At 46.2% G+C, this 25,137-nt stretch overlaps 1 protein-coding gene across 1 annotated transcript in view; it reads left to right on the forward strand.

Moving 5' to 3' along the window:
• Window positions 1–25,137, forward strand: part of LOC138265982 (all-trans-retinol 13,14-reductase-like) — a 49,157-nt gene that overhangs the window by 18,339 nt on the left and 5,681 nt on the right. The window contains exons 3-9 of the mRNA XM_069214228.1: window positions 11,565–11,806; window positions 15,114–15,315; window positions 17,167–17,364; window positions 20,629–20,751; window positions 22,331–22,469; window positions 22,677–22,786; window positions 24,772–24,938. Of these exons, the coding sequence (XP_069070329.1) occupies window positions 11,565–11,806; window positions 15,114–15,315; window positions 17,167–17,364; window positions 20,629–20,751; window positions 22,331–22,469; window positions 22,677–22,786; window positions 24,772–24,938 (1,181 nt within the window). The remainder of the gene's footprint in view (window positions 1–11,564; window positions 11,807–15,113; window positions 15,316–17,166; window positions 17,365–20,628; window positions 20,752–22,330; window positions 22,470–22,676; window positions 22,787–24,771; window positions 24,939–25,137) is intronic.

Consider the following 25,137-nt stretch of genomic DNA (forward strand, 5'->3'; position numbering starts at 1 on the left):
CCCACCCAGGCAGACCCAACATCTCCAAGTGAGACCTGTGTTCCACCTCCTTCCAAGGGGAATCCTCCAGGTCGTTACCTAGCAAACAATCAACAGGCATGGTTGGACTCACAGCTACTTTCCAGGAACCTGAGACCCCCCCTCCCCCATTCAAAGGGAACCTGCGCCACTCTGCAGAGGCGCTCAGAGTTGTCTACCGCAACTACTTGGTGAAGTACCAAGTTGGTTGAGGATCAATCTGCTCTTCAGACACCAGGTGACTCCTCACTGTAGTCACACTGGCTCCTGTGTCTCTCAGAGCCTCCACCCTCTGTCCATTGATGGTCACCCATTGCCTGTACTTCTTAGTGTTATCAGGCACTAGGTTTCTCTGGACCATCTCACTGTCCCCTAGTGAGACAAGGGTCATTTCTGCTGGTTCCCACCCTCCTGAAACCAACTCCTCCCCAAGCGCTACACTGGCCAAACCCTGGGACGGTGCACCAGTGGGTGCCGGTGTACTTTTGGGGCATTTGGGGTCCCCCCTCACATGACCCACCTGGTCACATGCATAACACTTACGTGGGGGGCCACTTGCCACTGGCTTCCCTCTGGAGAACCATGGCTTCTTTTCACTGGGGGGGTTGGGAATCCTTACCCTGGGAATCAGTTTGGGGGCCTTTAGAGAACTCCCCCTGTTTGCCCTTACCCCCCCTTTCTTCTGAGAGGGACCCTGCCCACCCTTGGCGTGGTCTCCCCCATACCTCTTTTGGACCCTGGTGCTCTCCCAGCGGTCCGCTTCCTGTGCAAGCTTCCTGGGGTCAGTCAGCTTGCTGTCAAAGAGGTGCTGGCGCAGCTCTGGAAAACATAAACTGTACAAGTGCTCCCAAGCAATTAAATTGTAAAGCCCCTCATATGTGTTTACCTTACTGCCCTTCACCCAACCATCCAGTGACCTGCAAAAAGAATCAACACAATCCAACCATGTTTGGGATTCCTTTCTCTTGTAGGATCTAAACTTCTCCTTGTACTGCTCAGGGATGAGACCATACCTGGTGAGTAAGGCCTCCTTCATGACAGGGTAGGTGAGACCCTGAGCATCCCCTAAGGCTGTCAGTGTGTCCCTCCCCTCTGCCTCAAAATGCTTCCACAGGGCGGCCCCCCAATGAGCTTCAGGGACCAGGTTCATGTGGAGAGCTGACTCGTAACCCTTGAACCACAAGTAGATATCATCCTCCCTCTTATAATCCCTCACAAGGTCTTTTGGGATGTGTACCCTTCTCTCAGGCTGCACTGTAGGATTGCTGCCACCATCCCTACTTGACTGACTCCTCTGATCTATCTCTTTTAAACTGAGCTCATGAGTCATTGCTAACTTCCTTTCCTCAATGACCAGCCTTCTCTGTTCCATCTCTAGACTGAGCTTTTTCAGCTCCAATTGGTACTCCCTCTCTGCCTGTCTGTCCTGTAACTCTTCAGGTGTCAGACCCTTGGAGGACACACTGCTACCTGCCTTGGAGACTCTCTCCTGAGACATAACAGGCCCACCCACTACATCAGTGTGAGTGACTTGCAACTCCTCCTCCCCCTCCGGCTCCTCATCTGTGTGCCCCTCAGGTGCTTTGGCTGTCACCCAGGCCCTCAGCGCCTTTTGCAGCTCATCCTTCCTGTATGAGCTCTTAATGGGACAGCCAACATTACTACAAAACTGCTTCAACTGAGCCACTGTGTAGCTCTCCAATTCCTCCAAATCAAAAGCAGCTCCAACTAGGGCATCTCCAGACTGAGACATGATGAGAGGTTAAAAAAAGTGCAAAGTTCCAAAAACAGAAAAGCAAGTTCTCAAATAAAGTTCCAGAAAAGTCAATCACAGGATCAGCGAAAAAAGAAACTGAATGCAGAGCAAAAACAGTCCAAATAGAAAAAAAACTAAAATCACAAGACTAGTAGTATGTGGTCACGTAGTGGTCTGAACTCAAACAGTAGTGTACACTTAATTACTGTATGTCAAGTACAAATACAAGTCCAAATCTCAACCGCTGATCACCAATGTTAGAAATTGGGTCTTTGGTTGACAGTCAGGTTACCCCCTGTTCAAGCAAGGACCCTCACTCTAGTCAGGGTAAAAGAGAATCACCCTCAGCTAACCCCTGCTTACCCCCTTGGTAGCTTGGCAGAGCAGTAGGCTTAACTTCAGAGTGCTAGGTGTAAAGTATTTGTACCAACACACACAGTAACTTAATGAAAACACTACAAAATGACACAACACAGGTTTAGAAAAATAGGAAATATTTATCTAAACAAAACAAGACCTAAACGACAAAAATCCACCATACACAAGTCAAGTTATCAATTAAAATCAAAAAGAGTCTTTAAGTAGTTTTAAAAAAACACTAGCGCTGCTAGAGTGAAAATGTACCTGGTGTGCGTCAAAAATAACCCCGCAAGGGCAGGTGTGCGTCAAAAATAACTCCGCACGGCGGTACTTGAGTCAAAAATCCAGCCGCACGATGATCCGAAAATCCCACAGCACAGGTTGTGATCTCCCAGCCTCCGTCACCGATGCTGCGCGTCGTTTCTCCTGCTCCGTGCGTTGATTTTTCAGTCGCGTTTCCTGCGAGCGTCGTTTCTCAGCTGCGGAGCCAGCGGCGCGTCGTTTTTTCAGTCGCAGATCGGATTTGAGTCAATCTTTTCCCCGCACAGAGCTCTGTGCATCGATTTTCTTGTCTTTAGGCTGCCAGCTTCTCCTTTCAGGGTCCCAGGAACTGGATGGGCACCACAGGGCAGAGTATGAGTCTCTCCAGAGACCCCAGGTGCTGGCAGAGAGAAGTCTTTGCTGTCCCTGAGACTTCAAACAACAGGAGGCAAGCTCTAGATCAAGCCCTTGGAGATTTCTTCTCAAGATGGAAGGCACACAAAGTCCAGTCTTTGCCCTCTTATTCTGGCAGAAGCAGCAACTGCAGGATAGCTCCACAAAGCACAGTCACAGGCAGGGCAGCTCTTCTTCCTCAGCTATTCAGCTCCTCCCCAGGCAGAGGTTCCTCTTGGTTCCAGAAGTGTTTCTAAAGTCTGTAGATTTGGGTGCCCTTCTTATACCCATTTTAGTCTTTGAAGTCACCTTTCTTCAAAGGGGACTCACACCTACTTGTGAAATCCTGCCTTGCCCAGGCAAGGCCTCAGACACACACCAGGGGGTTGGAGTCTGCATTGTCAGAGGCAGGCACAGTCCTTTCAGATGAGAGTGACCACTCAACCCCTCCCTCCTAGCAGAGATGGCTAATTAGGAAATGCAGGCTACACCCCAGCTCCCTTTGTGTCACTGTCTAGTGTGAGGTGAAAAACAATCCAACTGTCAAACTGACCCAGACAGGGAATCCACAAACAAGGCAGAGTCACAGAATGGTTTAAGCAAGAAAATGCTCACTTTCTAAAAGTGTCATTTTCAAACACACAATCTCAAAACCAACTTTACTAAAAGATGTATTTTTAAATTGTGAGTTCAGGGACCCCAAACTCCACATGTCCATCTACTCTCTAGGGGAATCTACACTTTAATCATATTTAAAGGTAGGCCTGATATTATCCTATGAGAGAGACAGGCCTTGCAACAGTGAAAAACGAAATTGGCAGTATTTCACTGTCAGGACTTATAAACCACATTACTATATGTCCTACCTTATCCATACACTGCACCCTGCCCTTGGGGCTACCTAGGGCCTACCTTAGGGGTGCCTTACATGTAAGAAAAGGGAAGGTTTAGGCCTGGCAAGTGGGTACACTTGCCAAGTCGAATTTACAGTGTAAAAATACACACACAGACACTGCAGTGGCAGGTCTGAGACATGATTACAGGGTTACTTGTGTGGGTGGCACAACCAGTGCTGCAGGCCCACTAGTAACATTTGATTTACAGGCCCTAGGCACCTCTGGTGCACTTTACTAGGGACTTAACAGTAAAACAAATATGCCAATCATGGAGAACCAAGTACATACACATTTTAAAAAGGAGCACTTGCACTTTAGCACTGGTTAGCAGTGGTAAAGTGCCCAGAGTAATAAAAACAGCAAAATCAGAGTCCAGCACACATCAATAACCTGGGGAACAGAGGCAAAAAGTTAAGGGAGACCACGCCAAGGATGAAAAGTCTAACAAAAACTGATTAGGTGATGAAAATATCACTGGAAAATACCTGTTCAGTGTTGGCATAAGTAATGACTAATTCATCGGAAATTTGAAGTGCAGCCTCTAGGGGCAGAGAGTTCCAGTACTTTGCTCCAAGACAGAAGAAGGAGCCGTCTCCAATTTGAATTCTGTGAGTAGGAGGGAGTACAAGGAGGCTCAGCTTCACAGAGAGGCATGGACAAGAAGGCAGCTCGAGGTGGAACAGGGACTGAAGGCAGATCAGATCAGACGGATGGACGGCCCTAGGCACCAGGCAAAGGGCCTATTTGATAATTATTATTTTCATGGCAACATGTCTGGCCCAATGACTGGGATTATGGTTATCTCCTCACTGAGTCATGGAGTAAGTTCACTGGCACATAAAGACTGACTGATGAGGAGGAGGAGGAGGAGTGCTGACATAATGACTATCAGAATACTAGCACAAGAACTCTCTTATGATGACACAAGCATTGGCACACTAATTGACTGAGGGGCAAAGGATTACAAATGCCATAACTGCCTGTTAGGCTCATTTGAACATGTAGACCTCTTTTCCCTTAAGACCTTTTGAAGCTACCAAAAGCCTTTAAGCGTTTTATAACCACTATCACAACAATGATATGCATGTTAGTATTTTGTTGTTGTACTTTGAAAGATACATGCAAAAACTTGAAAACATACAAGTTGTCACTTAAGGGGTGATTTAGATTTGGGTGGAGTACTTTACTCTCGCCATACAAAGGGTCCTCTGCCCACCACATCTAGAGTTGTCCACCATCTCTAAACATTGGCAGGATCCGCCCTCACTGCTGCCGTTCCTGTCAATGGTAATAAAAGTTTGACGGACTGCTCCTTCTGTCAAACTTTTACAATGTTTTCTTTTCCAAAAAGCAACCCCCAAAGCTAACTTTTATTTTTAGAAAAAGTAAAACTAATGGCCCTAACACCCTGGGAGTTATCCCCTTTATTGTGGAAGCCCATTATTATTTTTTTCACTGTCGCAGCATAAAAAATAATAAACATATAACAACGTCAACTCAAATTCGGGCGGACCGTGTTATGGGAATCTCTGACAGCCCATACTCCGTCGAGCTGTCGGAGGAGTATGTCAGTGAAGAACGAGTTACTTACCTTCGGTAACGACTTTTCTGGTGGATACATTAGCTACCTGTGGATTCCTCACCTAATGAATACTCCCATGGCGCCAGCATTCGACGGAAATATTCTTCCTAGTCTCTGCACGTCGACGAGGACGTCATTCCAGCCACGCGACACCGTCTGACGTCATACAGGCAATAAAAGGTCCTCGACGACGTGCCGACGTCAGTACCAACATTTTTTACGTGCATGAGAACAACAATCCAATGCAATGAAAGAGCAAGGTAACATCCCATAACATTGTAAAACACACAACATTGCAATGAATAGCTGTAAATTTAATATAACTCTCTCTTTTTTTTTTTTTTTTTTTTTAAACCAACAAATATATGCAAATCATGTATATACACAAAGATATATACATATATATATATATATATACACAGATAAATATACACAAATATCCATATATACAACATCTATTTCAACCTTGAAGACCAAGAGGGGCGCACTCAAGGATTACTTGGTAAGACCAGAAAGGCAACGGGGAGGCGGGTGGGACCGTGAGGAATCCACAGGTAGCTAATGTATCCACCAGAAAAGTCGTTACCGAAGGTAAGTAACTCGTTCTTCTGATGGATACAACTACCTGTGGATTCCTCACCTAATGAATAGAGTCCCAAAGCAGTACCACGCCCGGTGGCGGGTGCCTAAATGGCCAAACCAAGAAATCCTGCAGCACTGACCGTGCAAAATGGCCATCCCTTCTAACCTCAGAATCCAAACAGTAATGTTTCGCAAAAGTGTGAAGGGACGACCAAGTTGCGGCCTTGCAGATGTCGACCACAGGAACACCTCTGGCCAAGGCCGAAGTGGCCGACTTAGCTCTGGTGGAATGAGCTCTAATGCCCTCAGGAGGATCCTTCTTTGTCAAAGAGTAACAGATTTTAATGCAAAGAACAACCCACCTGGATAGTGTTCTCTTGTGGACTGCCTTTCCTCTCCTCTTGCCCACGTATCCAATGAACAGCTGATCCTCCAGCCTGAAATCCTTTGTTCTATCAATAAAAAAACTCAACGCCCTCTTTGGGTCCAGCCGGTGCAGTCTTTCTTCCTCTTTGGAAGGATGAGGCGGAGGATAGAACGTGGACAAAGTAATTGTCTGAGCCAAATGGAAAGGTGAAACAACCTTCGGGAGGAAAGCAGCCTTGGTCCTCAACACCACCTTATCCCCATAAAAAGTTGTATAAGGGGGCTTTACCGACAAGGCCTGCAACTCACTTACTCTCCTTGCAGATGTTATAGCTACCAGGAAGACTGTTTTCATAACCAGATACCTTAAGGGGCAAGAATGCATAGGTTCAAAAGGGGCCCCCATAAGGAAAGACAGGACCAGGGACAAATCCCATTGCGGCATAACGAATGGTTTTGGAGGATATTTATTTAGAAGACCTTTCAAGAACCTGATAACAATAGGGGATTTAAATAACGATGGTTGGTCTGGAAGACATATGAAGGCTGACAAGGCCGATAAATAACCCTTAATGGTAGCCACTGCACAGCCTTTCTGCGCTAGAAACAGAGCAAAAGACAAAACGTCCGATAAATGAGCTTGCAAAGGATTAATCTGCCTCTCTCCACACCACGTCACAAATTTAGACCACCTATTAGCGTAGATAGATTTAGTGGAGTGTCGCCTGGCCGCTAATATAACATCCACTACATCAGGCGTGAGAGAAAAGGAACTCAGGTTGCCCCGTTCAATCTCCAGGCATGTAGGTGCAGACTCTGGAGGTTGGGGTGTAAAACCTGCCCCTGCGACTGCGAGAGGAGGTCTGCCCTGAGAGGGAGACGGAGCGGAGGGCACATTGAGAGTTGGAGAAGGTCGGAGTACCACACCCTCCTTGGCCAATCCGGAGCTATAAAGATGACCTGGGCCCGGTCTTGGCGAATCTTCCTCAATACTCGAGGAATCAAGGGTATGGGAGGAAACGCGTAAAACAACTGGCCGCACCAGGTTATTTGAAACGCGTCCCCCAACGCTCCCTGCATCGGATACTGGAGGCTGCAGAATAACGGACAATGCGCGTTCTCCAGAGTGGCAAACAGATCTACCCGAGGAAACCCCCAACTTTGGAAGATTAAACAGACTTGATCTGGATGGAGACGCCACTCGTGGTCTGCCGAGAATTGGCGACTGAGACTGTCCGCACGTACATTCAAGACCCCGGCCAGATGATTTGCTACCAAACAAATCTGATGGTCCTCTGCCCAGGACCATAGTCGAAGAGCTTCTCTGCAGAGAAGGTACGACCCTACTCCTCCCTGTTTGTTTATATACCACATCGTGGTAGTATTGTCCGTTCGGACCTGTACCGACTGACCACGAAGGGAAGGGAGGAAGGCCTTGAGAGCCAGACGTACAGCCCGTAACTCTAACAGATTGATATGAAACATCTGTTCCTCTGGAGACCAAAGGCCTTTGATCTCCAGATCCCCCAGATGAGCTCCCCACCCTAGAGTGGAAGCATCCGTTATGACCGTGGCCACTGGTGGCGACTGCGCGAACGGCTTTCCTTGTGAAATATTGTTGCCCGCAATCCACCACCTCAATTCCACAGCAGCATCTCTGGAGATCTTGACAGCACCTTCTAGATCCCCTTTGTGTTGAGACCACTGCCTTCGGAGGCACCACTGAAGAGCCCTCATGTGCCAGCGAGCATGCGTGACCAACAGAATGCAGGAGGCAAACAGACCGAGCAGACGAAGGACCTTGAGGACTGGAACTACCGCTCCATTTCGAAACATTGGAACCAATTCCTGAATATCTTGGATCCGCTGAGGCGGAGGAAAGGCTCGACCCAATGTCGTATCCAGTACTGCCCCTATGAACAGGAGGCGCTGAGAGGGCTCCAGGTGAGATTTGGGCTCGTTCACCGAAAAACCCAGGTCGAACAACAGCTGGGTTGTTGACTGCAGATGATGCGACACAAGCTCCGGAGACTTGGCTTTGATCAACCAGTTGTCCAAGTAAGGGAATACTGCTATCCCCTTCCTTCTGAGCTCTGCCGCAACCACTGACATCACCTTCGTGAAGACTCGAGGAGCTGAAGTAAGACCAAACGGGAGGACCGCAAACTGATAGTGTTGCGACCCTACCACAAACCGGAGATACTTCCTGTGCGACTTGAGTATCGGGATGTGAAAGTAAGCATCCTGCAAGTCGACAGACACCATCCAATCTTCTTTGTTCAACGCCAAAAGCACCTGTGCTAGGGTCAGCATCTTGAACTTTTCCTGATTGAGGAACCAATTCAAGATCCTCAGATCCAGGATCGGTCTCAACCGACCATCCTTCTTGGGAATCAGGAAATACCTTGAGTAACAACCTCGACCCCTTTCCTGCTCTGGGACCAACTCCACCGCGCCCTTTGAAAGGAGGACTTGAACCTCCTGTTCTAGCAACAGGAGGTGTTCTTCTGAACAATAAGATGGGCGGGGCGGGATGAGGGGCGGGAACTCCCGAAAGGGAAGGGTGTAGCCTTTTCCCACAATACTGAGAACCCAAGTGTCCGTTGTAACAGTCTTCCATTTGCGGAGAAAATGCTGTAATCTTCCCCCTACAGGAGAGGAGTGAGTGGGAAATGGTGGAAGCCTAAGGCTGCTTCCCCTGCTGCACCCCTCCAGAGGATTAGGAAGAGGCAGAGTGCTGCTGAGAGGCTCCTCTGGTGCGGGCCCTACCTCTCCCTCTAAAAGATCTATAGGGATGGGAAGAAGCAGGTTGCTGGTATCTCCCCCGAAAGGAAGAGGAGGAAGAGCCACGCCCAAATCCACGAAACCTCCTGAAAAATCTGGAAGAGGCAGAGGAAGAAGGAGCTTGGAGCCCTAATGATTTAGCTGTGGCCCTGCTCTCCTTAAAACGTTCCAAGGCCGAATCTGCCTTGGCCCCAAACAGCTTGTCCCCATCAAAAGGGAGATCTAATAAGGTTGACTGCACATCCGCAGAAAACCCCGAGTTACGGAGCCAGGCCTGCCTCCTTGCCACCACAGTTGTGCCCATCGCTCTGGCCACCGAGTCGGTTGTGTCTAGCCCAGTCTGAATAATCTGGGTCGCGGCAGCCTGGGCATCTGAAAGAACATCCAAAAGACCCTGGGGAAGCTCCGTAAATGATGAGGAAATGTCATCCATAAGAGCATGAATATATCTCCCCAGGATACAAGTTGCATTGGTGGCCCTCAACGCCAGACTGCAGGACGAAAAAATCTTCTTGGACTGCGCATCCAGTTTCTTCGAGTCCCTGCCTCCAGGCACCGTCGGGAACGAACCAGGCGCTGATTTGGATGAACAGGAGGCCTGCACCACCAAGCTCTCCGGTGTAGGGTGCCTAGAAAGAAAGCCAGGGTCAGTTGGTGCAGCTCGATACCTCCTGGCTACGGCTCTGTGAACCGCTGGGGAAGATACTGGTCTCTTCCACACCTCTAGCACCGGATCCAGCAAAGCGTCATTAAACGGCAAGAGTCGTTCCGCCGCAGCTGAGGCCGGATGTAGCACCTCTGTCAAAATGTTCTGTTTTGCCTCTACCACCGGCAAAGGCAGGTCCAGAAAACTAGCCGCCTTCCGTACCACTGCGTGAAAGGAAGCAGCCTCCTCCGTGTATTCCCCTGGAGACGAAAGATCCCACTCAGGGGAAGTGTCCAGCCCACTGGCCGTCTCTAGACCATGCAGTCCATTACCCGAGTCCTCTAGTTCTCCTTCTTCCAGGACTCTTTGGTACTCCTGCTCCTCTAATAAACGGAGAGCACGTCTCCTCGAATGAAGCCTATGCTCGATACGCGGAGTCGACAATGCCTCCGCCGAATTCGAAGATCGGCACCGATCTTCAGAAGCCACCGACGCCACGTCCGGCGCCACAGGTAACTTCGGCGCCGATGAAAGAGCACTCGGAGCGGATGGACCCAACGGAGTCACAGGACGAAATCCCGACGTCGACGGGATGGAAATCTCCGGGGCCAATCCCTCTGAAGCCACCGGAGCAGCCACCGGCGCCGACACCGTCGCCGAGCCCACGTTCCCAAAAGGGAGAAAGGGCATAAAGGGTGCCGGCCGTAGAGGCGCAGGATCACCCAAAGAAAAGGCCAAAGGGCCAGCTGGAGCAGCCCCTGGAGCCATCTGTTGGAAGATGGTATACATCGCATTTAGGAATGCGGTACTATCGGCTCCAGGGGTGGGGAAAGCCGGATACTGGGGTGCCTGTCTCGAAGGCGACCCCGACGCCGGCCTCGACGTCTGAGACGCCGGAGACAACACTTGAGGCTGCACCACTTCAATCACCGACGCCTGTCCAGGTGAAGTCGGCGACGCCGGAGAGGGCAACGGCGTCGATGGATGCAGCGTGGCCGTGGGACTGACCTCCCAAGCCCTCCGGCGCCGATCCGAAGACCTAGAACGAGTCTCCTTGCTTGAATGGCGCTGTGATTCTTTACGGCGCCGGGAGTCTCGATGACGCCGATGCCTTGGTGAAGAAGACTTCTTGTGATGTTTTTCTTTTTTCGACTTCGCCATAAACAACTTCGCCTCACGTTCCTTGAGGGCCTTTGGATTCATGTGCTGGCATGAATCGCAAGTCGCGACGTCGTGGTCGGAGCTCAAACACCAAAGGCAGTCGGAGTGAGGGTCCGTAACTGACATCTTGCCCCCACACTCACGACAAGGCTTAAAACCCGACTTTCTCTGCGACATTCTTACTGTAGCGAAGGACTACGCAGCAAAAATACACTGTAACCACAAAAGTAACAGTTGCTCCCTCGAAGATAACCGTTTCGAATGCACGGAAAAAAGGGAACTGACGTCGGCACGTCGTCGAGGACCTCTTATTGCCTGTATGACGTCAGACGGCGTCGCGTGGCTGGAATGACGTCCTCGTCGACGTGCAGAGACTAGGAAGAAGATTTCCGTCGAATGCTGGCGCCATGGGAGTATTCATTAGGTGAGGAATCCACAGGTAGTTGTATCCATCAGAAAGAGCCAGAGCAGCCGCTTCGCTGAAATACTTATTGTCTGTCTGACTGTAAACAGGTCTGCAGACCTTCAGTTTGGCGGAGAAGGTATCCCTCCCCCTTTGTAACGGAGCACCCTATCCACCAAAGTCTAAATTAGCCCTTTACTTTCTTCGCAGAAAAAATGAAATTAGGAATATTACTTATAACAAGAGGTTACTGTAAATTTGGGTAAATGAACACACAAATAGTTGAGAAATACCGTAACTCAGGCATGGCAGGTTGTATTAGGCCATGAATTAAATTTTTCTGTTGCTTTTTTCAGGAATCCATTACATTGGAAGGATGTATGAGAACGGCCCTCTACGGTTCTTAACCGACCAGCTCACCGATGGGCAGCTACAGTGGGAAAAAATGGATAGTCCCTTTGACACAGTGATTTTGGGAGACCCCAGTACTGGCAAGAAGTACCCCTTATACAGCGGGGCCAAAGAGTACATAGAAGGTTTGAAAAAAAGCTTTCCAGCGGAGTCAAAGGCCATCGACAAATACATGGGCCTTGTGAAGGTAACAAACAACCCTTTTGGCGACAAAGCAAAATCTCGCAGCTTCACTGGACTATAGGCACACTGGAGATTTCTGAGGGTGACACGTTGCTCTGAAAGGCCAGTATGGCTAAGGAAAGGGCGGATTACCTGAATAAAGCTCTCTCCCTTTAAGACAACACGTGCCATATTTATAAGCTTATTAGGCATGTGAAAAGGCACCACTGTGCAAGGTAACAGCCTTCTCAAACGAAAGGTGATATTTACAATGTAAAAAAAAGTGCATTGTTTATATTTGTCGTTCTGCGTCACAATAAACAAATTGTGACCCCTTAGAAGTGACAAAAGGACGCATTTTCCTCCTCCTCCTTGTGACTCGCAATGGGATGCTCAAATATTTGACAGGCAGTACCAACATGCGGAGCTGCAGCTTTATATCAGAATGCCTTAACTGTATGTGTGCAGGCAATGCCATACTGAGGACAGCCTAATGCTATCCTTTAGACTGCTGCATGAGCTCCCATATACCTTAAACAAACTTACTTTTTGGCAGTTCACTGTGAAACTGAGTGCTGAGACTTAGATCTTCTCATCCTTGCAGGCCTCTGTCCCTTCTTTTGCAGCTGTGAACAATGATGAACACTTCTGGTTGTGTGTCTCATGCGCATATTGCCTTTGCACTGTCCCGATTAGTGCTTCAGGTGCAGGATAAAGGACTGCCAGGGCTGGCCTCCATAAATCAAGGGTGGCGGGTCGAGGGACGAGGGGGTGGGGAGGACTGTCGATGAGGGGGGTGGGGTTTGTTTAAAAATAATACAAAAAAAATGTACCTGCCTGATGCTCCTTCTGCCGGTTGCCTCCGTGATGCTCCTCTCTCCCCGGCACTGGGGCACAAAGCACAGGCTCCCAAATCATACGCTGCTCTCATGCGAAAGCAAGCATGAGAGCAGCACTGGGATTTGCCTGAGCGGGCTGGTTTGATGCTCACTCAGACACAGGGAGCCTGTGCCATTTCCCCAACCCAGCTGTGTAACACAGCTGGGATCGGGAAATGTAACTGCGCATGTCAGTTTGGCCAGCCTAAGACAGCCGACCAAACTGACATGCACACTTACAAGTGCCCACTACTCCTCCTCCTTACCCAGCAATAGACTCCCATGGCTCAGTCAGACAGTGACAAATACAATTATTTGTCATTGTCTGACTGAGAAGAGGCGCAACACTCCTCCGCTATTACGGAGGAGCCGCACCTGAGGGCTGGCCTTGTTGCAAGTCTGTGTTACATACTTTAATGCAGGGAAAAGACACGAATATACTTACAGCACTGGATAAGCAACAGGCACTGTTATAAACTCTCTTTGTAAAAGGAAGCCTCTGAGATTTCTGCGTAGTTATGGATTTGCTACATTTGCCATGTAATCTATCATCTACCACATAGTCCTCAAATTTTAACCAAAAACTGTTTGTTGTCTACCTCAAATGGATTAGAAGTTACTAAAATCACTGCAACACATTGCCGACAGAGGAAGGCCCTATGCAAAGGTTGGCTGGCCATCTTTTATTTGATTACTGAATTTGCTCAAAAACTTTTTATTTAAATTTTCCAAACCAAAAAGGCATAATGCAACTGAATCTTTACAGACATTGCAATGTAGGTGGAGATCAAGTATTACAGATTAGCCATGTCAGTTGTAGGAGGTAGGGTTCATCAAAAGCATCATTAAGCACTGCACATCATTGTACAGGACCTTTCACAGTACTACAGGTCGCCATATGGAGTAACACAATAATAATGTCTAAAAACCAAGGGATACAACCAGAGCATGAGGAAGGAGCTACAGGTCAATGGTAGTACTGTGCGGGGGTGTTGCTGAGTCAGTGATCCAGTAATGTGTACCATAGGTGTTCTCTACAGTAGGGAGATGATATACCTAGTGAGGAAGCAAACCCCCAGCGGGAGTAGCTCAGTCAAAGAGCTGAAGCAACCTGAGCCTTTGCGGATTGAAACAAATAAATACTATGCAGGTATGGTAATATATCAGGGGTCGCCACACAGCTTCTGTTCAATTGAGGTTGTGTGAGAGTTGTTCCATCGCCATTACATGCCACAGGTGAGCAAACACTTTAGCTGCAGAAGGGTTAGCCGACTTATTCCACGCCAGGGTCACAAGTTGCCTGGCGGCTTGGAGCATGTAACTAATAAGTGTCCATTTAACAGGGGTCATCGCTTTCAAGGTTAGCGGTCGAATCCCAAGGATGACACTGATGTAGAAAGTGTGAAGGGGATACCCCACAGTGGCTCTGATATGACTCAAAACCTCTTTCCAAAAGGTGGCGATGAGACTGCAGGACCACCAGACATGACAAAAATCTCCTTTGTCAAGCTTGCATTGCCAGCAGACAGGACGTGTCAGGGTAGACAGTGGAGAGGCAAGCCGGAGTGTAGTACCACTGGAACATGAGCGTATATGATGTTTACCTGAGGGAGATACTGCGATGTCTTGGGTACATCTTGCCACATCTTTCCCATTGTTTGGACGATATACCATCCATGGTATCGAATTGCCATGTAGTCTGATACAAGTGAGTGCAAGGGGGTGTAGAGTGCTAAAATGTGCAGTATATATATTAGAACTGAGCCCTTACGAGCCATCGTAAGCTCTTACTGGTTTCTCAAACAGAGTGTAGGTAGGGTCGTCCGACCTCAGGATAGACTGAGGGATGTGGCGCACAATGTTACAGCTGAAAATATTGTAGCCTAGCTGTTTTTGTAAGATTATAATCAGTTTTGCACTACTCAAAACGTTTTACGGAGCTCTATGTGAAGAGATCACGCATCGTCCTGCAGTCATCATCGATCCAGCCCTGAAAGGAGTTTGAAGGTGGGGAGGGGAGGGGGGTAGCACCGGGGTAAAGTCAGGATTGCGTGCCATTATTACTGTATCTGGATGTTAAACTGGTACAAATGAGGTGAAACGTTTCCATAGACAACGTTAATATGTGGAAAAAAGTCAGCATTTTAAAATAATACCATCACAAAATATGCCGTTGCATAATTTGCCTTTTCTTGCTGCATAATTTAGTCATCTCTTGCCGCAAAATTCCAGTGGACCTGCTTATAATTCTCATTAGGACTGCTTTAGATGTTTCATCTTCTTCCTTGTTTGCATTTCAGGATTTTGAGTAAAAGCGTTATTACAATTGCTAATTGACACTCCCTCCCAAGTCAATCTCTAGTAAACCAAAGGAGGAGGAGTTGTGTTGCTATTCAGTCTGTTCTGTGCCTTTTTTTAAATGTCTTTCACGCATACGTTTTGGTTTCCTTGCAGGCGGTCTCGGGAACCACATGGCACATGGTTCTTATAAAAGCTATACCGCTTCCTCTGGCCAAATTCCTCATTTGGACAGGCCTAGTCAACAAGTTGTCTCCGTACTTTAAGATGGCGTCTAAGACTGTCACTCAGGTGGTGAATGAACTGACAGATAACGAGGAACTGCGAGCTGTGTTTGCGTATATCTTTGGTTGTTACGGTATGTATTCTACTCTCCCAAAATCAACACCACTCCTTTGTTGTATACTAGTCATTGTTTTTACTAATTCCCCATTAAACTGGTAGCAGTTTCCTCTCACGCATCCACCACTGGAATACGAGGCAACAGGCCTTTTGATGTACCTTTCAATGGATTAGGTTTGTGGGAATATTCCCGCCCTTAGTCACTGGCTGTGCTGGCACAGAATGGCAACTATACAGACTCCGGTTCAGGCTTCTATTCTCACATTGAAGTTGGTTTCCAGCCCAAGGCCAGCGAATTATCCTGCAGAGTCCCATCACTGAGACACCTGCAATGGCATCCGTTTTCAGTCTGCATGTGGGTGCATTTTTATCCAGAGCATCAAGTTAGAGGATGGTGGTGAGCGACTATCAGAGGCTCTCTCACCACCAGAATCCAGCTGCATATACTTCATTGAATGTAAATGTATCCTTTCACACCATTAGTACAATGACTGTCTTACAGTTCGCAACTCTAAATCCCTCACTGAAAGGATAATCAGCAAGTCATTTTCGTAGAGCTATGCCCTGGCTAGTGGCAGGTGTCCGACGTTAGATAGTGCAGCTGGACTCCCTTATGTTGCTCCCGACTCGGCAGACCTTCAGGGGAAACTAAGATGAACTCTGTGTCACTTAATAAGTGAGCAAAGGGATGAACATAGAAACTGTTTGGCTTTCCAAAGCTCTGTATGCTTGAATGGAATGTAGGTCAGGGTGTACAATTAGATTAATAATAACCATACATAAAACAGACATTATAAATAGTTTTTTCAGAACTCCATAAGTGTATTGCCACCCTTTTCAATGGCACCCACATTAGCAACCTCTGAAAAACAAGATTCAAATTATAGTTTAAATTCAGTAGGCACATAGCCCCCTGAGCTATTTCTCCAGTTTTGGAAGTTGTGATTTGCAAATTACTAATTGATCTCCACAACAAATTGCATTAACCGACTTAGCCATATTAAACAAACCGCAAAACTTTGGTGTGAAGGTTACGCACAATGCTCATTAATCCACAAAGATATTTATGGGTAGTCAGACCAGAAATTAGATACAAACATCTCAGAAGTGAATCCTTTATCCTCCTGATTTATTTTACTGGTATTATACATTGAGACTTGCTGAATACCTACTGATAGGTAAAGCAATGGAGTTAACCCATAAGCCAGCAAAAATGTGGGCTGTTTTTAGACCAAAAACAAAGCAGTAAACTTTGGTTATCACATATGTCCTTGTCAGTTTCTTTAGGGCAAAGCATTTGTACTGGCAGGCATAGTGTTTAATTTGAATAAAACATTCAAGTGAATGGAGTGCAAAGCTATTCTCAGGAGGACACTGCCGATGCTGTCAAATGCCCAGATTGCTGAATAGCAAGGTTGCCTAACCTTGATTCCTCATGAGGCCTCTTTCATTCACCGCCATACCCTTCCCGTTTATTTATCTCATTTTTTAAGTCCTGGTCCACTAAAATAAGTGCCCTTGTCCACCATTTCCAAGGACTGGCGAAACTTAAGTGCCAGGCAGACTGTAGGTGGAATGTCATTAAAGCGGCTTCCTGTGACACTGCCCACCACCCCCACTGCAGCTCCTTTCAAGAGTATTTCTTTTGTGATCTCCAGCACTGATCTTTGGACACACTTTTATACTTGCCCACAATAAAAACACATCACTTGTGCAAATAGAGTACCAAGTGGACTAGTACTTTTACCTTAGTGAAAGAGCAGAGGAGGAAGTAGACTGAGTCATTACATTCGAGGGCAACGCGGTGCTGATTCCTTTTGACTCTGAAGATTAATTCAAGGAACTCCTGTTTTTCTCTCACATTTAGGTGTTTTCCCAAAGGATGCCAGTTTTACCTTGCACGCCATACTTATCGATCACTACCTGGAAGGTGGATGGTACCCTGTTGGAGGTTCGAGCGAGATTGCCTTCCACCTGATCCCGGTCATCGAAAAGGCAGGAGGTGCCGTTCTCAACAAGGCTCCGGTCCAACGCATCCTGCTTAACAGTCAACGGAAAGCCTGTGGTGAGCTCTGTCTATGCGTCAGTTACTGCTGCAATGTTGCTGCAATGTGTAACAGGGCCTAACTGACATTTGTAAGTAGAAAAATGCACCATTATCTCAAATCATTTCAGTGCTTTAGGTCTGGCTTCACACCACTTCTGTTTGCTTGACCTAATGCAGCTAAGTCTTTAAAACGTATACGGAGTGGGTTTTGGCTCCACCCATAAAAGTATACATTTTTCAAGTAATGCTGTTTGGTGTATCCTTCCACCATCTACAGTGTTTCCATTGGAATGGATGAGGGACTATCACACATCTGAAAAGCACACCCAATCATCACACAGTCATATCCAGTTCTTTATGCCCTACAAGCATTCTATACAAAAGACACTTCTGCTTTTTTTTTACTTTTTCCCTCATCTTTTACAAAGCCACTAGGTCAAAAGCCACACTTGACTTTGGCATTGCCTGTGTTATGAGCAGGTCCTGTAAAACATACTGTCGTCAGAACCAATTCTATAACGGGTAGATGCAAGAAAACGACATGGCATTTGTGTTTTGGCCACTGGATGACAATTGATCTGGACAATTAACAGGTTAGAAAGGAATGTTATGAATATGAATTAACAATCACGGGAAGTGTGTGAATTAGTACAAATCTGGGGCTAGTGCGATATGATGCTTCAGCAAAACAGTTTTTGCAGAAAAAATAGACTGGGGAGGGGTAAATGCGGGGTAAAAATCAATAAGCATTAACATGTCAATGTCTCCGGCTTGCATGCCTGCAGTATCAGAAGTGGGCACATAGTGGTAGCAGAATGCCGCTCATTAATTCGCGGGGCAATAAGCAGCTAAAGTGACCAGACAGATCTTAAAAAGGAGGCTACGAAGCCGGCAAGATGACCGAGTTAAAAGCTTTCAGCTTCAGAGTTGTCTTCACAAAACACGTTTGCTTCCTGGAAGAGCCAACTCCTCCTTCTGTTCTTTTGAGTTCTGTAAATTAAGCTTAAATTCGCAACTACGGACACCAGCTTTTGGAACAAGCAGAAATGTGTTATTCGGGGCTAAAAGCTTAATGGCAGGCACACAATAAACAAAGCTACTACTGTCTTATAACACTGAAAACCCGATTCACAAAGCCATATGGATCGTCAACTTGTGCTCATAGATTGTCAGGGATCTACAAAAAGATGCCTAGCAGAGGTAAAGGCACTTAGCACCAGTTAATCAAGAGTTTGTGGACATTCTCAAACTCCTCTTGGACTTTTCCCTCTCTCCTGAAAAGGTTCGAGTAACTCTTAAAATAAAATATACTGCCTACTAGTATGGAAGATAATATTCCTACACATTGTAATCCTCACTGTTTTACGTAATATTTCCTATATGCTGATTTACACTCGTGTGATTCATTGTCTCTGTCTAATGGATGTGTGATGTAAGGTACTTTGAGACCCTACTTTGGTATGAGGAGCGCTACAAAAAATGAAATACATGTGAGAGGGGCTATGGAGATAAAAGGGGCAATGTTGGAGGATAGTAGTGAGGGAATCTGTGAAGAAAGACATGATGGGGCGCCAAAAAGATTGCTGCACCCGGCACCATCAATGCTAAAGCCAGCCCTGGCACCATGGGTACCTGCTTCTTGTAGAAGAAAGTCTGTAATTGAGAAATAAGTATGCTGAACACCACACACTCCACCCTCTATGCAGATAGTTGTAACGTTAGTGCCGAACAACTACAAAGGAGTGAAATGGAAAGGGATGGTGGGGGTGAAGCGTGTGCCAAGCATTACACAGTTGCCTACAGCTGTGCATAAAACACAAATGCATCTGATACGAGACTGCCATTAAATTCTGATACATGCTGCTGTTACTGTACATTTCTTAGCTGTGAGTTTCACACGCTCCAGCCATTTCTCTCAGGTACATTCTAGCAAGTTCCATCTACCAAAATTTACAGGAAGGAAAAGCATGTTAAATGCAAGTCCAGGTGGAATTCAGTGTGGTAAGCACCAGCTTTTGCATATTATCTCATTTTTTCATAGAGAAAACTTGAAACAGTAGGTATTTACCACAACCGGTAAAATCTACACCCGGTGGTATCCGTAGTTATTGGATGCAAATAAACACGTGGGGAAATCCTCTACTGCGCATCCATTTACTTCTGTCTGACAGCCCTGGCGGGCAGCCAAACACATGCTTTGTCATCTGCTGCCATATACTGGCTAACGAGAACCGGCTAAAGTAAACCAACCAGAAAGGCTAATGTTTTTATATATATCAACATAGTAGTCCTGTTTGGGGATCACAAGGTAATCGGGGCCACTGGAAATATGCGGCAGGGGTGGATCAAATTATGCAGTAAGGTTGATTAAATTATGTGGCAAAAAAAAGCAAATTACGTGGCGTAACGTGGCAAATTGTGCTAGTAATGCTTCATTATTTTGGCATTTTTACACATATAAACATTCTGTGGGAAAAGGCTTAAACTCATTAGTACCTGTGCAACACACAAACTCATCAACAAGCAACAGAAAGGTGAGAGGCCAAAATTTGAGAAAGGTGTTCCACTGCGCAGCAAAGCACCTTGCTGAGCTTTTATTAATTTTTGATTCCGTTGATATAGAAACATGTTTTTTGTTCAAATCTGCAGATTATGCAGCAGATGATGGATTACGTGGCAAACGCAACAAATCCATAACCATGTTGAAAACGCCTTGGTGTCAAATTTGCATAATTTTAGTGGCCCTGCCCATAATTCAAGTAACTGATACATGCTTGGAACAATTCGATATGTCACTATCACCACAAGTTGCCTCTTCCATTGTTAGGGAGAAGTCACCTACCGGGAATGAGTTGGGATACAAAGCCTATTATTTCACAACTTGTGTAGCATACCGTAAATAAGTTTTAGGTTGCCTTGAATTAGAAGTCCCAGATTGCCTGCCAGCTTTTAGGACACCGTGCCTGCTATGTGAAAGATTCCTCTGCTTTCTGAAACCATGTCAGTCACTGTGACAGCTAAATCAGCTTGCTTGGTCCTCTGAGGGTGCACCCTTAAACTAAAAACTCTGTAGCCACCTTGATAGGAAAAGTTTTTAGAAAAGAACAAATTGCAAAACAGCAAAATTTTCAGGAAATCTGGACAAACTAGTGCAATCAAAGAAAGTAGAGTTTCGTTCCGGATATGAAATAGTTTGTGATGTCGATTGTGTAAAAAAAAAATAATCCCTGCTATGTTTCTATTATCCACTCTACATTGACGGGAACCTTTTTTACATTATAGGAGTCAGTGTACAAACTAAAGGCCAGGCCCTGGTGAACATTCTAGCCCCAATTGTTATTTCGGATGCTGGGATCTTTAACACATATGAGAAGCTTTTGCCCCCGGAAGTGCAGAGTTTACCAGGTAAATCCATGTAACGTGTAAATTGCATCTTGGACACTTGTTGCAGAAACATCCATGGTTTGTGTCTGTTTTTTCATGGAAAGTATCAATACGTTGCCATTAGTTGAGGGGTAGAGTGGTTTTGTTTCACCTGGAATTTAACAAGAGTACACAGGTGTGGCAATTTCAGAACCCTGGTCAGATGGGGCCCACAATGGTCTGGTTAAATTTTTTACCCCTTTCAAACATTCCAGTTGCAAAGTTGCAGCTCATACTTAAGGGCAAAGCCCCCCATCCCACCTTTTTGCAAACGTGAAGAGTGTCTGGTAGGATAAGCAAATGTCAGCCTGAGGGACACTCTTCATGTTCAGGGCAGGTAGCCAGGTACTGTACTTGCGCAAAATGCACAGGTGCCTGGCAGCCTGAGCTGAACTTTGCCAGGCTGAAGGTGTCATAGCCCTGTGGGCGCAACCTCCTCAGCTGGGCAAAGCTCTTGGGGATCCTCCCCCTCATGACAAGAGGGAGCATCCCAGATAGCCTCGGACATGGGTGCTTCAGTTTTAAGCCTGAAGTGCCCATGGCCGAGTGTCCAGATTCATAGAGTGGGGTGGGGTCAGCAGTCTCACTGACCCCATCCCAGTCTGTGATAAGTAAGGGACTGCCACATCCTCTTATTGGCTGACCCATATTATGGTCTGCTAGTAAGAGGAGGCGGCTGTCCCACTCATCAGCAACCACTGAGGCTTCCTTCCCACCATCCGAGATCCCTGCTGTGGCCCAGTACATTTTTTAAATGTTTGCTGCGTGTATGCATGAGCTTATGTGTATTTGTGAGTGCATGCGGTAAATGCCTATGTGTATGTGCTTGAAAATGATGGGTGAATGTCTGCATGCTGGTGATTGCATGGGTGCGAATGAGTGTGGATCCCTCCTCCCCTGCTCAAATTATCACCACTGAATCATAGATCGAGAGCCAATGAATTACTGGGTGCCCTAGCCTGCCCACAAATGATTTACTGACTGCCCTGTCTCGTAACGGTCTTTACATTCCCCATAGCTCTCTTCAGTGAATAGGTTTATATTTTCTCACTTCTTTCTGGGGGGACCTTAAGGCCACGTTACTGCCCGGTGTTGGCTGTGAGCCAGACACAGAGGTACTCCAGTCTGCAATGATGTTTAAGTGTTCTGGTTGGCTTCAGTTGAGATCTGCTGAATATTAGCTTTCTCTTGAGCTGTGCTTCAGTGGAAGTCAGTTATGCTAGGCCTGCTTTGTGGGCTGAGAGAACTGCAGGAAGTTGGCTGGAAAGGTGGCTACTGTGTAAACCTCTTGTTTCTACTGTGAATCAATTTAAAACTACACTTTTGCATTTAGTGATTTGTATAAGTGTAATCGTTTTTCTTTGCCGAGATTGTCTACACTACCTTTCTTCTTGCTATTGTGTTTTTGATCATCACTCCTATGAGTTTATAGACTCTTGTGAGTGTGTATAGTATGTTCTGTGATATCTCAAATCCTGTATCTCCCTCCTATGATGTGCACTGCAGAAGTGGCTTGCTGCATCATATAGTGGCTAACTGGTCTTTTTGTATTCATCCCTAGGCATCCGGTCTCAGCTCGGTATGGTCAAGCATGGTCTTGCTGGAATAAGCCTCTTCTTGGGAATCAAGGGCACCAAGGAGGAGCTGGGACTCACAGCCAGCAACTATTATTTATTCCCTGATAAGAATATCAATAAGCTGTAAGTACAAAGACAATTCAGACATGATATTCCTAGTGCCGGCAGGTGGGGCAGTGATTGTAAGTTTATGGGCCTCTATTACATAATTATCTAGGTACATGGGGATAAGCACCACACTTTATTAATGGGATCGGTTTGGTTAGCCAAGAACGGGTGAGGGGTAGCACTTGGGGGTCCCATAAATGATTGGTCTACTTCTTGTTTCAGAAAAGGAAATTACTTGGGCGCCAGTAAAGAGGATGCAGCTGCTCATGTCCCAAGTATGTACGTGGCCTCACCATCTGCAAAGGATCCCACCTGGGAACAGAGGTTTCCAGGTAGGTGAGATTCTCCACTGTGGCTTCGAGGCAGTAAGACCAAAGAATGAATAATGCAGAAATTGTAGCAACAGTACTTGTTTATTTTGCACAAACCTCTTTTCACATCAGTGTACATTCCTATCTGTCTCCCCCTCGACTTCTTAATTTCCTTTCCACTGACAGTGGCATTCCATTATGACATCAGCTGCTACAAACACATTATCCTTCCCAGACACTGCAACCCAAAGCAAGCGTAAGAGTCCCAACTAATATCATATATGTGTAATCACTGGGTGCCACCACACAACACAGTAACTAAGGGCACACGCAAAGCAAGCTAAATCTAAGGTCATACAGTCGTAAAGTGCAAGGAAAAAAAGGAAAAGCAGAGAACCCTCTGAAAACCTCAAAATATTCTTGGCACATTGTTGCATTCTGATTTTACTACTACTATACCTAAGGTTATTGCCCAATGTTCCCTCCCCTGTATTCTCCAGTATTGCAGATATTTCTCTAGAATTATTGAAATCATTCAACACTTCATCACCAGCCTCAATTTCCTTAGTGCCTCCTAGAGCATGTGCAACCCATCCTCATGTGCACCTTCCATGACATTTCTATCACCATCTTTTATACAACTCAAAATCCTTTGTATACCTACTCCTTCCTGTAAGTTACCCCATTCACATACTTGCCTACCTTTTCTGAAACAGTCCCTTTAACTGCCAACCAATCAGGAGTCACCAAGCGTTTCCTAAACTGACTATACGTTGTTCTATGCCATTACATGCATAGTGCTAGCATTTCAAAGGCCACACCCTATTGCTCAACTTGAATGAATACCAAGACATCTCCAGCGTCTGTTGGGCCTCACCGTGGGATGCTATTTGTTGGCACAACTTAATACATTTTTTGTTTCGGTCTCAATGCACAATCTTTAGTGTAGGTTCACAAGTCCCTTTAATCAACTCAAAATGGTCTTAGCTCCACTCTTGCGCTTCCTTCATGGTAGATCAGAAGTGAACCCCTGTACTGAGTCACGGCAAGCCCACCTCTTTTTTGTACACACCCCGTGCCATCAAGGAGCATAAGAGACAGATGATCAGACAGGTCAAAGTGTTTAGATACAGCAACAGCACCTCTCTATGTTTGCAGGCATGGCTGGGCATGGCATTCCCTTCCCGTTCTCACTGCCAATCAGAAGAATGGCTTATGCAGGAAATGTAGCAGGAGTACCAGAGGACATTTTTGTGTATCTGTACTCTTCTGCTCACATTTAACCCCTTTCTTATAAATCTAGCTTCTTGACTCTAAGCACGGCCCCACTGCTAGACCACTTTGTCTAATGCTAAACAACACCAAACGTTAGTCCGCTCACTAACACAAGGCCATATCCTTTTTTGTAAACCTTGGCTCTCATCCCTAGAATGATAATACACCAGTCAAGGCCATGCCCAAGTGATAGGTACTGGTGGCTATCTCTAAGCTGCATCCTGGGTTGCTAAGCAACACATCTTTAGGCTATACCCTATTGCTAAACCACATCTCCGGTCTCTAAGACACAACTATTTCTAGGTCTCCTATATGTGGGCATCATCTCCTATTTCTAGACAATGCTTTTCTTCAGGATAACCCCATTATTGTGTAAGCATGTGTTTATCTAGGCCATTTTTTCTAATATTAGGCCACATGTATTGCAGGTACACACAATCGCTAAACCACACCTGCTGTCTCTTCCCCACCTCTATTCCTAAAACACAGCAAAAACTAAGCCATGCATCCTGCTGAATAATGCCTACTATATATGGACCACACTTTCTACTCTTAGGCCATGAATTCTACTGAAGTCCAGCTCAAGAGAAAGCTAACATTTACCAGATCTCAACTCAAGCTGGCCAGCACACTTTAACGCCATCCCAGGCCCTATTACCTCTGTATCTGGCTTGCAGCTAACACCCGTCAGCAACCTGCCATTAACGTGCCCCTTTTGTGCTTGCTTGCAGGCCGATCTACTGTGACGGTGCTCACTTTTGCACCCTACGAGTGGTTTGAAGAGTGGAAGGACCTAAACGTGAAGAAACGAGGAGTGGATTACGATAGCCTCAAGAACACATTTACAGAATCCATGCTTGAGACTGTCACAAAACTCTACCCCAAAATAAAGGATAAGGTAGGCATCTAAAGTGGCCTTATATATATCTAAAAATATTAAAAACCAGTTCCACTCATGGTCTAATATAAAGCATTATCAAGGAATACGATTTTGCAGTCTTTTTTTCTGATGATTGCACTCTGTAGATGCTGGCAATTTTTAGCGTTGTTTGCATGTATTATTGTTGAACGCATACAACCGTACACATTTGTATAAT

This window comes from Pleurodeles waltl, chromosome 11, assembly GCF_031143425.1.
Source record: "Pleurodeles waltl isolate 20211129_DDA chromosome 11, aPleWal1.hap1.20221129, whole genome shotgun sequence".
Taxonomy (NCBI): domain Eukaryota; kingdom Metazoa; phylum Chordata; class Amphibia; order Caudata; family Salamandridae; genus Pleurodeles; species Pleurodeles waltl.